Source organism: Lynx rufus, unplaced genomic scaffold (genome assembly GCF_022079265.1).
Source record: "Lynx rufus isolate CCGP_SWC_20201006 ecotype Redwood Valley unplaced genomic scaffold, mLynRuf1.p SCAF_59, whole genome shotgun sequence".
Classification (NCBI taxonomy): domain Eukaryota; kingdom Metazoa; phylum Chordata; class Mammalia; order Carnivora; family Felidae; genus Lynx; species Lynx rufus.
Window position 1 is genome coordinate 317,102 of NW_025814877.1, and position 16,399 is coordinate 333,500.

A 16,399-nucleotide genomic window follows, 5' to 3' on the forward strand; every position below is an offset into this window, starting at 1 on the left:
CAGAGAGGTATTCCTTGACTTCCCCTTCAAGGACAAGGTTACCTCTCACTCCCCTGGCTTTATTCTGCTGCATAATATTTATCACCACCAGGAAGTGCTTCATATGTTTGTGTGTGTGTTTGGGACTCGCCTCTCCCCCTAGAATGCAAACACTGTGAAGGAAGGGGCTTTGTTGATGTCTCTGTCCCCAGCCCCTAAAATAGTTCCCGGTACATAGTAAGTGCTCAGTTAATAATTGTGGAAGGAATATAGAATGTTGGGAGGGGCTTCTCAGGGAGGGTTGCTTTTTGAACTTGGCTTCGAAAGATGAATGATGGAAAGATGGCCACATAGGGGGTGACCAGGAGAAGAGGAATGGGAGGGAGGGGAGGGTGGGTGATGGGTATTGAGGAGGGCACCTTTTGGGATGAGCACTGGGTGTTGTATGGAAACCAATTTGACAATAAATTTCATATATTAAAAAAAAAAAAAAAAAAAAAAAAAAAAAAAAAAGCCTTCCCTGGGCGAGCATCAGCTACATGGACAAGAACAGCAAAACCATTCTTTCCCTCCCTCTTCTTTCTTCACCCCTTACCCTTACATCACTTCCACCCCTAGTGAGGGTGAGAGACGGCGAGACAGAGCGAGAGCGAGAGAGTGAGGAGATACTCTCATTTCCTTAGGACCATGCATCTTGGTAGCATTCGCTTCCCCTCCAAGGTGTTACAGGAAACAGAGCAGGTCTGAAACGCCCGCTACCTTACAGATCACGATGACTCCCAGTGGTCTTCACAGTTAAGAAGGGCATACATTTAAGAAGGCAGCCTCTGGGCCCCCCTCTCTCTTTCACACACACACACTCACACAGACTCTCGCACGGTGGGAACGACGCTCAGCCGCGGGGCGGGGCTGGCTCATGTCAGGTACTGCACCACGAGGAACATGACCACACAGGTGAGAAGCATGCCACCGATCATGAAGTACTTGTCCTGGAAAGCCCGCTTCTCAGTGAGCCGCATCACGGTGTTGGACAAGCCCAGCATGTTGGCAATGTCAAGGATCTTCTTCTGAGTCCCCTGGAGCGGACGAGAAAAGAAGGAAACACAAAGGTCAGCTCCTTTTGCCAAGGAATGGGACTTCTCCTAGAGACAGTCTCTTGGTCATACCTAAAAGCATAAGCACCATCAATCCACTCTGTGGTCAAATGACTTTTGATCAAGGTACCGGAGCAAAGCAAGGAGGAAAGAAAAGCCTTTTCCACAAATGTGCAGGAATGATGGACCCTAGTACATATATATATCGTGGACATATATACATACATGTCTCATATGTCCCATACACATGTCTGTAAGAAGATCCTCAGTTCCTATCATACACAAAAATTAATTTGAGATGGATCACAGAATTAAACATAAAGCTTCCAAAGGAAAACACAGAATGAAACAACCCAGGTGTACATCCACCAGAGAATGGATAGACCACTTATAGTGTATCTGTACAATGGGATATACTACTTGGCAATAAAAAGGACCTAATTACCAACTTGGAACAGTATGAATGAGCCTGGAAAACACTCCTGAGAGGAAGAAGCCGCTCTTGGTAATACATTTATATGAAGTCCACTAACAGGCAAAGCTACTCTACAGTGAGATAAATCAGAACGGTGGTTGCCTGGAAGGAAGGCAGGCAGGCTGGCTGGGAGAGCATGAGGGATTGTCCGGGGGCAATGAGGACGGTCTAGGTCTTGACAGCAGTGTGAGTCACAAAGGTATATGCATCTGTCGAAATTCAAGGACCCGCACGAATTAGATCCGTACGCCTACCGTATGTACGTTACACCTCAAGAGAAAATTTTAAAATGAGAATGTTTTACATATTTTTAAAAAAGGAAACCTCAGAGAACTTTTCCTCTGCTCCCTGACCCCAAAATCCTGGCGATCGGCCCGTTGACTGTGTGGAACACAATGGGATTCTGCTGCGTCTAACGTGTGGGTCAATGTCCATGTTCGCGAGAGGGTCTGAAGCGGGTGACGTGGAACGACCGTCACCAACGCAATGACCCCTTGTATACGTGCCATCAAGACCAAAAGAGTATTTTACTCCTAAATCAACAGCCCACAGCACTCAGCCTGCCCTTCCTCTCTGCTTTCCAATTTTTGTTCTTAAGAACACTTGACTGCTCACGAAGCGGCAAGTATAAACAGATGCTGGGCAGACCCCAACTCGCTTCCACACACGTGGCCCATCAGGATGGACGGCATCTAACCTAATGCCCCACATTCAGTTTTTAAATGAACAACACATTAACCAGCAAGACAGAAGAGGCAGAAGTGAAAACAGCATGAGGCATCACGGACAGGCACTCGAACCCTGGGTTCAGCCCAGTGACGAACAAGCCTCCCCGGAAGAGATCTTTCGGGTCAAACTTTACCGTTGCCAGCGGAGGCCAGAGACATGTTTTTGCAACGACAGTGATGGTGAAATTTAGGCTCTTGCTAAAGATTCTGGTTAGCTCTGGGGCGCCTGGGTGGCTCAATCAGGTAAGCGTCCGCCTCGTGATCTCGGCTCAGGTCACGATCTCACGGTTTGTGAGATCGAGCCCCACACCGGGCTCTGCGCTGACACCTCGGGGCCTGCTTGGGAGTCTGTCTCTCTCTGCTCCTCCCCTACTTGCACGCACACCCTAAGTAAATGATAAGTAAACTCTAAAAAAAAAAAAAAAAGATTCTGCTTAGCTCTGAAGGCAGATTATTTCATCCCTGCATGTAATACAAGTACCCAGCTTCTAAAATCACCTGAAAATTAACATAAATTTCAAAAAATGTATTCCTTTCCAGCCACAAATTTCCCCCAGCCACGGCCCAGCAACTTCACTCCTTTTAACGGTTTAGGCAGGAGTGGGGTGGGAGGAGGATGGAGAGAATCAAGACCAAAAGGCGGGTAGGTAGCAGCGGGTGTACAGAGGAAACTGAATTAGAAACCTCACGTTCCGACCCCAACCGCCTCACTGGGCTGCCCTGCGCATCCTTCTGGGGACAGCACAGGGGCAGATGCCGCTGAGACTCCGCAGTGATATCAGACTTTGATAGGAAGCGAACATTCGCGTTGGCAATAAGCTCTAACCTTACCCCACCGGGTCGACGTCAGTGAGACACGGGGAGGCTTGTCCTAAAAGGGTTTTACTGTTTGCCCGAGATATGGGCAATTTTCTAAAGAAAGGGCAGATTAATCATCACGTATCAGTTCAGATTACAGTAGGTGGCCGTTCAGAAAGAGGGGCACCCGCGAAGCTGTTGGAGACACACTTCCAGACCACCAGAAGCACCACGGCCGGCAGCAGGGCGTGAGGGACACTTGCGGGCTGCCTGACTTTCTCCCTGGTGACGACGGCAGGGGCTGTGCAGCAATGTACTGAAGTCCCGCGGGGCTGACGGGCTCAAAGCGGTCCAACAAAAACTAAGATAAATCTCACACTTCCGAGTGACTGTTTCTCACAGCTCAGTGGCTGGGAGTGCTGCGTTCACAGGGGACCACACCCTGATAATAGGCACAGCCCACACCCCATTATCCATTAGAGCTGATACAGGAAAAGGGCTGAGGCTGAAACATCATGACTGACATCAGAATCTGTGTAATGTTTCTGTAAACCACTCCCAGGGGGTTTGAGCCTCGGCCAGTGGGGCGGGGCTTCTAGGAATACCTGGGACTACGGAGAGGGCAGCTGCTACGGGCCAGCCCAGATGCTCTAGAAGCCCTTCTGTGCCTGCGGCTAGTCAACCCAGGCAGCCCTCCGGCCCCGCCCACAGGGGCTCAGTTACAAGAGCACAAAAGGTCTCGGCTATCAGGTGGTCGGCAGGAGGGGCTCTCCGGGAAACCACGTGAGGGTGAGGGGCCACGTGTGGCCACGTGTGCCTTCTCAGAATCGTGCATTCTGTAATTTCGGCAGTTGTGGGATTTCTTGGTCTTAGTGGTGCCTATCGTAGCAGCCACTTTCATGGTAAGTTCAGTAAACGGCAAAAGACCCAGATACCAAGTGATGCCAAATTATGGTTCGTTGCAAGCACAAGTAGCAGCTGCGGGCGAAGGGAAGGTGGTCACTTGTGGACTCCTCATACTTCAGCTCCAAAAGAAAGGACCCCAGACTCAGGGCTCTGTCTCACCACCAAAATAACAAAACGCGAGGATACGTAACCAAGACGTCAACGCGGGTACCCAACTGGTGGATGAGGCCAGAACGAAGGGCCTCCTCCCTGTCCCCCAGAAAAGCCCCCACCTTCAAGGTCAGTCTCTGGGCCCTCAGTCCGTCCAGTATACCGTGCCCGCCTCCGATGAGGTTGTCCATGCCATGGTGAATTTTCTGGAGGGAGGAGTTGAAATGCAGCGAGCTATCCATTGGGATGGTCGTGTCAGAGTCCTGTGAAAGAAACGCAGGCACAGGATTAGCTCTGCCGCCTGGTCAGCTCCTGGGGTCCCAGCGGGTCTGACTGCTCCGCCTGTCGGCCAAGGCCAAGCCAGAGAGACAGCCAGATACACACGGCCTGTGAATTCCTGCCTCTCCACCATGACCACCACTTAAGAAGGAACATCAGTCCTGCAAGGTCTTGCTGGGCTTCTCCTGAAGGCTTTCTCTGACTACTCCCCTATTAACTTAGCTTGTTCCAAATGTTCCTTTCCTTGGCTTTCCCTTAACACAGGTTTGCTTTTGTTCTGCAGCTGTTTTATTTATCTACAGCTGTCGCTGCACTTAGACGGAGTCTGACTAAGGACAAAGGAGACAAAGGCCTAATGGGTAGTCAGGATGGGACAATTCTCCTCAGCAGTCCAGAAAGGGCTGTAAAGAAATGAAGGAAGAAAAAAACTGGCACCGATCAAGTACTTTCCACCCTGATGCCCATTACCCTAAGCTCACTTAATCCTTATCCTAATGTTATAACACAGTTACTGTACTATCCCCATTTTAGAGGTGAAGAAACTGAAGCTCAGAGAGATCTAAGATCACACAGAGCTGTTCAGTCCAGCGGGGCCTGTATCTCACTACTGAGTGCAGAGCCGGCCCTCTTAACCATCCTGTGGGAAGAAACACTGAGACTGGCCTCAGGGCTCTAAGTTTACACCAGAAGCGGACTGGATACAGAAGGCAGTCAGGACTGGCCATAGTTCCCTTCTTTCCCGCCTCCCGACAATCGCACATTCTTCTGCCATGCACGGTCATTCTCCCCTCTTTCAATCACCACGAAGAGGTTCAACCACCTCTTCCTTGCTGCATACGTTCAGAATCACTTTTCATGCACCTGCTCTCAGTGCCCCCTGCTAACACGGGAGCGTTTCGAGAAGCAGGCGGGGACCACAGCTTTTCACTTTTTCACAAGCTTTACTCTCAGCATCTTCAACAATGTTCGGCATACAGCTAATGCTCAGTGGGTCACAAGACTCCAGTGTTTGAATGAATCAAAGAGAGGTGTCTCTTCATTCGACAAGCGTTTATTGAGTGCCTTCTGTATACAAATCGTTCTTACCCTTCTGCCTGAAAGGGTAGACCTAATTGGGCATTATCACTCAGAAAAACATATCATAGCTCCAGCTCACAGAGTGACCGGCAAGAAGCTCATTTGGCAAAGTCAACTTTGATTAAGGGGCACTGCGTGCAGAGCACCGCACCGAGCTGATATGCAAACAAAAGAATTCTGAGCGATCATCCCTGACCTAAAAGAGGTTTGAGTACCCAATGCCATAGCGATCAAAAGCCCACACACCTTTTGGCGTGTTGTAGAGGTCATTACGCTTTTGAAAGGCAGCTATGAAAACTTGAAACTACCGAAAGGAAGGAAGGAAGGAAGGAAGGAAGGAAGGAAGGAAGGAAGACAGACAGCTGTGCCTACCACTATGCCTCCAACACGTCCTCATCACACTTCTGAATTGTTAATCAGTGTTACTTGACTGCTTACTCTAGAGAAGCAGAAACTACACAGGCACATTCTGAAACACTCAGGGAAATTTGCTGCAAGTGTGGACACAGCAGAGACTTAAGCATCTGTGAAACGTGGGCTGATTTGAATTCTGATGGCAGGCTTAGAGAGCTAAGACCTCTTTAGAAAATGAACCTCTCTGTTAAAACAAAACAACCCAAAACCCACCTCACTTGGTGGAAATACATTATAAGGGACCTGAAAAAGGCCAGTGTGTCCTCTAGCCATCAACAGCCATGTGCAGGAATGGATCCTATTAAGACCGAGGGGCAGGGGCAAGGGTCTCCCAAAAACCAAACATGCACACCAACCAGGCCACTTTTGAACAGGCTCAAGTCAAGCAATCCATCCAAAACAAAAGACCTGTTAACAAATTCCTCCAAACTGCTGCTCAGATTTGGGGCAAAACCATTTTAAGGCATCTGACACGGGAACCACACACATACACAGCACGATGGCAAGTGCCTGCAGGCAGCTTTGAAATGCTGCCCCTCATGACAAATGGTTTCAGTTCTCATCATCTGTCTCTACCTGATCAGAAACCGTTTCCACCATGTGAACTTCCACCTCTCAGTCAAACCCAGGTCATTTTCACCCCTGCCCACTCCTTCACTTTAACTGCTTCCGCTTCGGGTTTTCGTGTTAGAGAAGGAGGTTCCCTGTCTAGGTCTAGTGTCTGTGGCAAGGCACAAAGCCCACTGTTACTTCCAGTCGATCGGCTTCGGACACCCCCTACAAAGATGAAGCTCCAGGACCCGAGTTTCAGTGGCGACGAGCTGCCGAGTGCCTGTAGACACTGCCCCCCACCCCCTCCCGCCCCCCAACCAGGAGCCTGGCTTACGTCAGTGGTGAAGGTTCGAGACAGAAGTTCCTCTCGCTGTCTCTCCTGCTGCTCCCTTGCGTATCGCCGATGCTGGAAGTTTCTGAGAGCAGTCTGCAGGTGCTGGACATCATACTTTAACTGGTCAACACGACTGGAATTGATGGACACAGAGATTACATTCCAGAAACCCAGGGCCGCACATTTTGAGCGGCCAGCCTTCGTATTCAAGAAAGATGCTTCCTTACTTCTCCCTACACCACTGCATGCTGTCCCCACCAAAATGATCTGATTTTGATCACTGATGTTGAAAATAAAGAAGCGGCCTGTGGTTCAAGTACGGTTGTAGCACAAGAGATCCCAACAGCTTTACTTAAGCATCTGCTGGTCTCTGATTCTGGATGCATGACAGGGAACACGTGACAGGAAGCAGGCTCAAGGACCTCTCCCTGACCTGCCATGGATTATATCGCTTTTCAAGAAGGAGCCCAAGGGCACCTTTCGAGTAAAGCAACAACAAAGTTTCATAAGAACTTTTGGGAGCAGGGGCTGGGCTGGAGGTGGTGAGGGTTTTCATTTGAATTTCATGGCGGAGTATCAAATGTTACATCAGTATTTCATTATAAATCGGCTGATTGAAGTGATTAACGGCAAGATTTCATCTCAATCCAAGAATGCAGCAGGAACCAGAGGGCAGTGCACACCTCCCTGGCTGCTGGAGGCTTCAAGTAAGGCCACGGGTCTGGCCAGAAAAACGGTATTGGAGGCAAAATTTCAAAATGACCCAATGTAAGGAGACACAGGCTTCTGAGCCCCTAACCTCACAGGCTTTTTATTTTGAGGAAATATCATTGAAACGAAACCGTGCCCTTTAGGGGGACTTCATCTTCACAGAGTCTCAGTTTTTCAATGCGTAAATGGATTTTCAGAATATCTGACAGCCTCCCCTGGACAAGAGGCGTCACAACACTCACAGTTTGGCATTCTGTCTTTTGTTCGGGGGCTCCTTGCTGGACAGAATCTCCAGACGTTCTAGATGGCTGAATATCTGGTCAATGCTTGCTTGGATTTCGTTTTCTACTACTGCACAAGAGAGAAAAAAGAGTAATTGCTGGAAAAGAGACAGTGAGCTTAAATTAGAATGATACAATAAACATGTCTTTTTCCATATCCAATAAATTCAAAGAAACCCATTCGAAAAGGAGAAAAACGCATATCGTACTGAATAATGGAAAAAAATTCAAGTGATACTGATTCTGTAAATGTTGTTCTAAACACACACACGCATATATACATGTAGCTGTTAATGTCATAGCAATGCCAATTGTTTAAAAAGCTACAGATAAATCTGTAGAAATAAATTTCCTGCCTTTAGAAAATAAAATGAATATTTGGGTTGTCCAAATAAAATATTTTAAGCAAAATGCAGTATCTTCTGAAACAGAATGAGGTCTCTTTCCCTTTGAGATTATTCTCAGATACGAGTTAGAAATATCTAGTAAGAAGGCTGCCGGGGCACCTGGGTGGCGCAGTCGGTTAAGCGTCCGACTTCAGCCAGGTCACGATCTTGCGGTCCGTGAGTTCGAGCCCCGCGTCAGGCTCTGGGCTGATGGCTCGGAGCCTGGAGCCTGTTTCCGATTCTGTGTCTCCCTCTCTCTCTGCCCCCCCCCCCCGTTCATGCTCTGTCTCTCTCTGTCCCAAAAATAAATAAACGTTGAAAAAAAAAAAAATTTTTTAAAAAAAGAAGGCTGCCAATTGAATTCCCTACAGTAATGAGGTTAAAAGAAAAAAAAGCACAAAGGGGAAGATTAGTGTGTGAAACACAGAGAAGAGCTCCCTTGAGGCTTTCCATAAGGACGGGCAGGCTGATGCTGGAATCCCCAAAATAGACTGAATATCACTAGGAAAGGCCCAGGAAAGAATCCACAGAGGTAAAGATATAATAAATACAGTCATTTTCCTTATCCCTCTTGATAAACAGTCAACATGGCCTCTTTTCCATTTCTAATCATGTGACAGTGAGACTGCTGGGAAGGCAAACAAAGCAGATGGATAGGAACTAACCCGTGTACAAAAAGGGCACCCAGGGGGGCGTCTGGGTGGCTCAGTCGGTTAAGCATCCGACTGTGCCCGACTGCTGATTTCATTTTTTTTTTTTTTTTTAAATTTTTTTACTTTTTTTCAACGTTTATTTATTTTTTTTGGGACAGAGAGACAGAGCATGAATGGGGGAGGGGCAGAGAGAGAGGGAGACACAGAATCGGAAACAGGCTCCAGGCTCTGAGCCATCAGCCCAGAGCCTGACGCGGGGCTCGAACTCACGGACCGGGAGATCGTGACCTGGCTGAAGTCGGACGCTTAACCGACTGCGCCACCCAGGCGCCCCCCGACTGCTGATTTCAGCACAGGTTGCGGTCTCACGGTTCGTGGGATCGAGCCCCACACCAGGGTCTCTGACAGCTCAGAGCCTGTTTGGGATTCTCTCTCTCTCTCCCCCTCTCTCTGCCCCTCCCCTGCTTGTGTGCTCTCTCTCTCAAATAAATAAATAAACAAACAAACAAACAAACAAACAAACATTAACAAAAGAAAAAGGTACCCAGATTGCTTCTTGCCCAATAAAGACACGACAGTAAAGAAGCAATGTCACCCTCCTAGGCCAACCTGCAGCAGCTAACATATGCACTCTAGATTAGAACAGGGTGGGGCACAGAACCCAGAAAAGAGATGCTTTTGACGCTCCGAAAAGGAGGCATGAGCAAACAGAAAAGGGCATGGCGACAGCCAGGTGGGGAGGTGAACGGGTGGCTTCAGCAACGTGTGGGTAACCAGTGGCATCTGTTGTGGCCAGCTCAGAGAAAGGACCTTTTCTGGCCAACAGAAAACCGTAAAACAAAAAGCAGCACTCTTCTCAAATGAAACCACAGTGTGGGAACTACACTAATTAATATTGCTATTCGTTTCTGAATAATCCTCCTAAAAAGCCACAGTTCTCAGCTCAGAAGAAATGACCAATTCCAGTTAAACATCTCTGAATTTGTACGGAGTACATTCCTCCCAGGGCTCGGTAATTAGATTAAGACAGAGGAGAGGAGGTCCATTCCCATAGGGCCCTGTCAGGGTGAGTTGAGGGGTAATGGGGGATAAGGCCTGTGGGATTCCACGGGGCGCAATGAGAGAAGTCAGAGGCTTTGCCAGAGGGTTTTTCTGTCCACCCCTAACAACAGAACTCCTTCGGCATGGAATCATTAAGCCCCTGAGGCAGCAAGGCGGTCAGGAAACACAGCCCATTAGCATCGTGTCATCAGGAGAAAGGACTCTGCTCTCCATAGTTAATGACTCACAGTGCAGAGACTGCTTGTCCGCGGTCTCCAGGCGTCCCATGTGAGACTGGATCTCGTGGACCTGCCTATCAAAGGAAGAGAGAGGAAATGAGTGAGACAGGAGTCATCGACAGTGCTTCGGTCAGGAAAGACAAATTTTCTGATGCCAACGTGTAACTGATTTAAATCGACAGCATCACTGAACTGTAAACTTTGTTAAGTGGCACTTTAGGCCACATGTTTTGGCCCGGTTTCTAATATTTTACCATGAATATTAATAAGAACACTAACAGGCGGTGCTTACTAAGTGCCTGCCACATCGGAGACATTCTGCAAAGTCAATAACCCTATGCGGAAAGGACCATTATCATCTTCGTTTTATAAATGAGACAACCGAAGCCCAGAAAGGTTATGTAACTTGGTCAAGGTCACACAGCAAGTGATAAACCCCAATCCGGACCCAGCCAATCCCACTCTCTGTTCTTTGACCCGATGTGCTGAGCGCTGGTCTGTACTAGGGAGAGTCAAAGGGCAAGAAAGATATAATCCTTGTCCTTGAGAAACCATGTAATTAGGAATGACAGGCCAGAGAGACATGACAAGTCCCAAGAAGATTTAGGGGAACATCACTACATGTAAGTGTAAACAAAAAGGAAGCCGAGGGGCTACGCGCAGTGGCGTGGTGCCAAGGAAACGTAAGAAAATAAGAGTAAAAGCTGGCGGAACCTGGTGGCGTCAAGTGAGTTCTAAAGAGCACTCTGAAGACGGAAACTTGACCTGATGAGGGAAGAGATGAAGAAAAGGATCGGCAAAAAGGCACGTGGATTACAAGCAGGTGGGCCTGCCCGGAAGCGAGTAGGGGTCGGAGGGGAGAAGGGATGAGGCGCTCAGTGCGAGAAAACTATCAGAGGAAGGTCCTGAAAGACGGGGATGTCCCGTCCGGTAAAGGCCTTTCCCTGGCAATCCCAGGCGAGTGCCACCTCATTGGGAAATGTGACACCGTACCCTGGCTCGCCAGCGTGGTCTCAGATGGCGGGCCCTAGCGTGCTCTCCGGAGGCTCCTCGGGGCTTGACCAAGGTCACCCCCAGAGCCCTTCCTAGCAGTCGTCTGCGATCAGTTCTGGAATACTGCCTATGCTACCCCAACAACGGGCTCCTGGTGCTTCCGGTCTCTCACATCAGAGCCACAGGAAAGCAGTCTGCTGAGCAACTATATCACCTCCAACCCTTGAGGGAAAGGTCAGCAACCAGCCTCCACCATGAGCATCACAATCTGTGAACCCAAATTTACCAATGCAAGCCAGAAGCCCAAACTGGGTTTCAACTTTGTCTTGTCTTTTCCAGGGCTTTCCTGCGGACTCTAAACATGACCCACGGCACCAGAAGCAAGGCCAGCGCTCTACTGAGTCTGAGCGCACCTGGGTAAGACCCACGGCCCTGAAAGGAAACTAGAAATCACCACTAGAGACGGAGGGACCAGACTGCTCCTCCGGTAAGATAGGTCCTGATAGTGTAGAATGAGGGCACGTGGAGGTACGGAGGTAGATGGAGGAACACAGCTTGAGTTAACCAACATCTGGGTCAGGGTAACCACAGAGACAGCAAGAGGACTGCACGGCGACGCCGATGGGAAGACAATTAGGATTTTACCGAAGGCCTGCACGTAGGCAGTGAGGTAAGTTGTCAATGGCAGCTTCATAGAGCAAATGTGAAAATTAGCAGTATTGACAGGAACGGGAACAGAAGAAAAAAAGGGAGGGGGGCAGGGGGCAAAGAATATCCAAGACAACTCTGAATCAAGTATGAGAGGGATGACCTGGTCCACCTGCTATGAGGACTTATGACAAAGCCATAATAACAACACAAAACCAAACAAAACAACATCATTGCAGTGCGGAGACAGACAAACCCTAACCCTGACCCAGGAGCAAAGAATAGAGTCCAGACACAAAAAGAAACGCAAGATGGTTTAAAGCCCAAATGTAAAAGGCAAGGCTTTAAAATTTTCTGGAGAAAATACAGGAATGCATACTATGAGTTCAGGTTGAAGAAGAATTTCCTAAACAAGGCAAAAAACAATACTGTCCCCCAAACCACACACACCACAAGACTCGTCAATTTGACTACATTAAAACAAAAAACCTGTCTACACCAAAGATGCTCTAAAAAAATAAAATAAAAAGACAGGCAGAGACTGGAAGACACCCGTGGCAGATAAGAAAGGACTAATGTCTAGAATAGATTAAAAAATGCTGCAAATCAACAGGAAAAGTCAAAGCACTTTTGTAAAATGGGCAAAGAGCAAATGACAGAAAAGAAAACCCAAACATATCTATATCTATATCCATATCTACATCTATATCTGTATCTATTATTCCACTTGACTAGTAATCAGAAGAATGCAAAGTCAAAATAACGAGATAGTACATTTCTCCCATGGATTGACAAATACTTTAAACTTTAAGGATGAGGGCTTCATGGCAGGCTAAATAATGGTACCCAAGGGATGCTAGCCAAGATTTCCAGCATTCTACCACAGGACTGCCTTCAGCTCTACGTTTTGTTCAAGATTTTTTAACAAACCAACTTACGTTGATGACATTTGCACATCACTCTGTGCTATAATGAGCCTAGGTTAGGATGTTGTACCACAAAACAAATAGTAATATTTTCATTTAGGCTAAAATAGTAAAATTAAATTTGTCAGGGATGAAAAGCATTCCCACTTAAGACTTTTTTAAAAAGTCCCCAATGTACAATATCAAGTGGCATTCCATCCTGGGAGCTGTCTGTTAAAGGCCCCTATTAAAGACTTCCCCTGACGGAAGATGGATGAAGAGGATGACCGGGAAAGAGTCTAGAAGTCAAGTCATGAAGAGGAATGGTCAAAAGAGCTAGTGATAATAAGCCTCTGAGAAAAGAAAAGAAAAGAAAGAAAAGAAAAGAAAAGAAAAGAAAAGAAAAGAGAAAAAAGAAAAAAAAAAACAAAACTCCATTAAAATGGGGCAGCTGGTGCTTTTCAAATACGTAGAGCTGACATAGGCAGAGGAATGGGCTCATTCTCCACTGCGGCTCCTGAAGGGAGAGCCAGAACCAAGAGCCCCATTCAAGAGGGTAGCTTTCAGCTCAACATGCCCCTCCCCACAAAAACCCCAGAATAATTATGAACTCTCTCTCTTCAAGCAAAGGAAGAAGGGGGGCGCCTGGGTGGCTCAGTCAGTTGAGCGTCGACTCTGGGTAGGCTCAGGTCATGATCTCATGGTTCATGGGTTCGAGCCCCGTGTCGGGCGGGCTCTGCGCTGACAGCTGGGAGCCTGCTTGGGGTTCTCCCTCTCTCTGCGCACCCCCCCCAACTCGTGTTCTTTCTCTCTCTAAACTTAAAAAAAAAAGAAAAAAAGAAAAAAAGGAAGAAGAAAAAGAGCTCCTGCATGTTTAAACACAGGGTACACGAACTGCTTCGGGTTTTATAAAGGGTCTTCCTGACTACAGGGAGTTGGAATGGAAGATTTTGCCAGTCCCTTCCAATTTTTAAAGTCTATGAGGACAGGGTGAGAGATGATGGCAACACTCATCCTATAAACACCCTTCAGGTGGCTTATACCGTTTTCTAAGCCAAAATGGACAAACTTTAAAGTTGCAGGGAAACAATACTGACTTCTCCCACCTAAGCTCTGAATGCTTTGAATGAACTAGAAGAGATACGGCCAAGAAAATGATTCCAATCTCTACATTTCATGCCTGGGAGGAAATCAAATGCAAAACAACAAAGCAAGCAGGCATGGCATAGGGGGGACTACTATGTGGCAAGTCTGTTTTAAACCGAACTGGGAATTCAGACAACACACTGGAAGCCAATAAGGAACAGGTGATGCACAGGCAGGACTTGGGGCGGGCGGGGGGGTGGGGGGAGGTGGACACTAGAAACCAGAAGTCTTAGCCCTGTCCAACATGGGGTCCGTGGTGGGCTTAGGTAATAACATCACCAAGCAGAGAGACCTCGTAGTAAGAAAACAAGGTCACTGTTGCTGACTAAAAACAAACAAACAAACAAACAAACAAACAAATCCAGGCTGTAGAAATGAAATTGCTTTTTAAAAGTCCATGGAACTACTCTCATCCTTTCATATACACCTATTTTGTATCCATGCTGCCTCTGACCCCTACGAGCAGGGAACAGTTTTAGAGTTAAAAGATACTGGTTGCAAGTTCTGGTCCCACTATGGACTGGCTGAGGAACCAGGAACAAGCCATTTAACTCCTTGGTGCCTCAGTCTCCGATAAAACAGGGTACACACATGAATAAATAATCACAACTATTTAAAGGCTCATAGATCCAAATGCAATATGAAATTGCTGTGTAACCTTTACGGCATCATACAAACATTTGTGGTTGTTTTTGCTTTACTTAAAAGTAGTGGGGAACCATCTGGTCATTTTCACCTCACCCACCTTGCCGCTTCTCCATTTAGCCTCTCACCAGAGGGCAAATTCAAAAAAAGGAAAAACTGGTCTTCAGATAAGGTAACAGTTTTCACACCCAGCTGCTCACCAGAATCACTTGGAGAGCTTGTTAAAAATAGAGCTTCTTGTGCTCCAGACCTACTGAATCGGAAGCTCTAGGGATAGAGGGACCTAGGTGGCTTAGTCGGCTAAGTGTCCGGCTTCAACTCAGGTCATGATCCCACGATTCGTGGGTTCGAGCCCCGCTTTGGGCTCTGTGCTGACAGCTTGGAGCCTAGAGCCTGCTTCGGACTCTGTAGCTCCCTCTCTCTCTCTCCCCCTCCCCCACTCACACTCTAATTCTCAAAAATAAATATTGTTTAAAAAATTAAAACCGAAAAGAATCTCTAGAGATAATAAGGTCCAGGGCACTGAGGGATCCTAGACTATACAGGGGACAAATATAGACACATCTACAACCACTTGAATATCAAAAAAAGAAGCCTGGCCACTTATTCATCTATAAAGTTCATCCTAATGCAGTATTACTTAAGCATAAAATGTTTATTCTGATTTTCACCTCCCCTCCCTCCCCCACTCATTGCTCAGGCAGTTAAGAAGGAGTTTTCAAGATACAGAACTTTCAAGTACTGATTTCATTCCAATGTACTGTCAGGGACATGGCCAGAGATAACCACAAAGTGGGTTCAAAGTTCCAGTAAAATTAAGATGCTCAGTTACTGTTGTGTCAATTCAGCCTCGATCATTAATTTCTGCAACTGCAAAAGTTAATTGCTGACGCTCGCAGGATTGTGTGTTTCCTTTTAAGACACTCAATCACCAGTATCATGAAGCTGAAAGGAGCCTCAAAGTTTATGAGCTCCAAACTAACATTTTATAGATCAGAAAAAGAAGTCTAGAACCAGAACTCCCAGGACTGGTTCAATACTTCAGGGGAAAGACACACTAAAAGATCTGTCCTTTCTTAGTAACACAAAAATAATTCTATTTCATTCCTTTTCCAATGGACTCACAGGTCTGATTATTTAAGTTCCATCATCTATATAGATATAAAAATTTTTTTCTAAAGTAGTCTCCACGCCCAGCTTGAAGCTTAACGCAGGGCTTGAACTCACCACCCAGAGCTCAAGCCGTGAGCTGAGATCAAGAGTCAGATGTCCAACCGACTGAGCCACACAGGCGACCCGTCCCTTCTTATAATTTTTATATGAGAATAGGGCTCCCAGGGTAACATCAAATTCTGTCGTTTTAAAACTGTTACAGAGTAGGTTTTATATTTGCACTCAAACCAAACACTTCATCAGTATGGTCTCTGGTATAAACCAAATCAAAAGAAAAGGGAAAAAAGTGTAGCAGCAACAACAGATTAGTGTCAATCAAGAGTTGGGGCCGACGTCATTTAGGAGCTGTGAGTTACAATGAAACTTATTCTGACGACCTTAGCTCAATGATGGATCTTTCTAAACTAAAGAAGATTCCGTTTGTATTGTTCATTTACACTCCATCCAATCCTGCCACACCTTAGATTTTTTTCGGACGTCCCTGGGCTCTCCAAGTGAATAGTAAAGTAGGTGTAGGGGCCCTGACTCCCACCATCTCTACCAACCCAGAGCAGTGAGTTGGCAGGTGCTGGACAGACAATTTATAATCTGTAAGTATGACTTTCCCTTCACCTAGTCTACTTAGCAGGTAGTCGCGGCCTCGAAGATCCCATGAGCCGTCCGGCCCAACGTCCCCACGCATCAGGCCGGACCCTCCATCCGCCGCCGACTTGGGCATCCCGCCAGAGACAGAACTTCCGAGCCGCCCCCGGCAGCGCCCCGGCGGAAGGACTCGGCCTCCACACTGGCGGG

General features: G+C 47.2%; 1 protein-coding gene across 1 annotated transcript in view; it reads right to left on the reverse strand.

Annotated features, from left to right (window-relative positions):
• Window positions 1–650: 650 nt before the first annotated feature.
• Window positions 651–16,399, reverse strand: part of LOC124527892 (pleckstrin homology domain-containing family M member 1-like) — a 56,305-nt gene continuing 40,556 nt past the window's right edge. Inside the window, 5 exon segments of the mRNA XM_047101182.1 lie at window positions 651–1,055; window positions 4,253–4,393; window positions 6,787–6,919; window positions 7,740–7,848; window positions 10,107–10,171. Of these exon segments, the coding sequence (XP_046957138.1) occupies window positions 894–1,055; window positions 4,253–4,393; window positions 6,787–6,919; window positions 7,740–7,848; window positions 10,107–10,171 (610 nt within the window). The 3' untranslated portion in view covers window positions 651–893.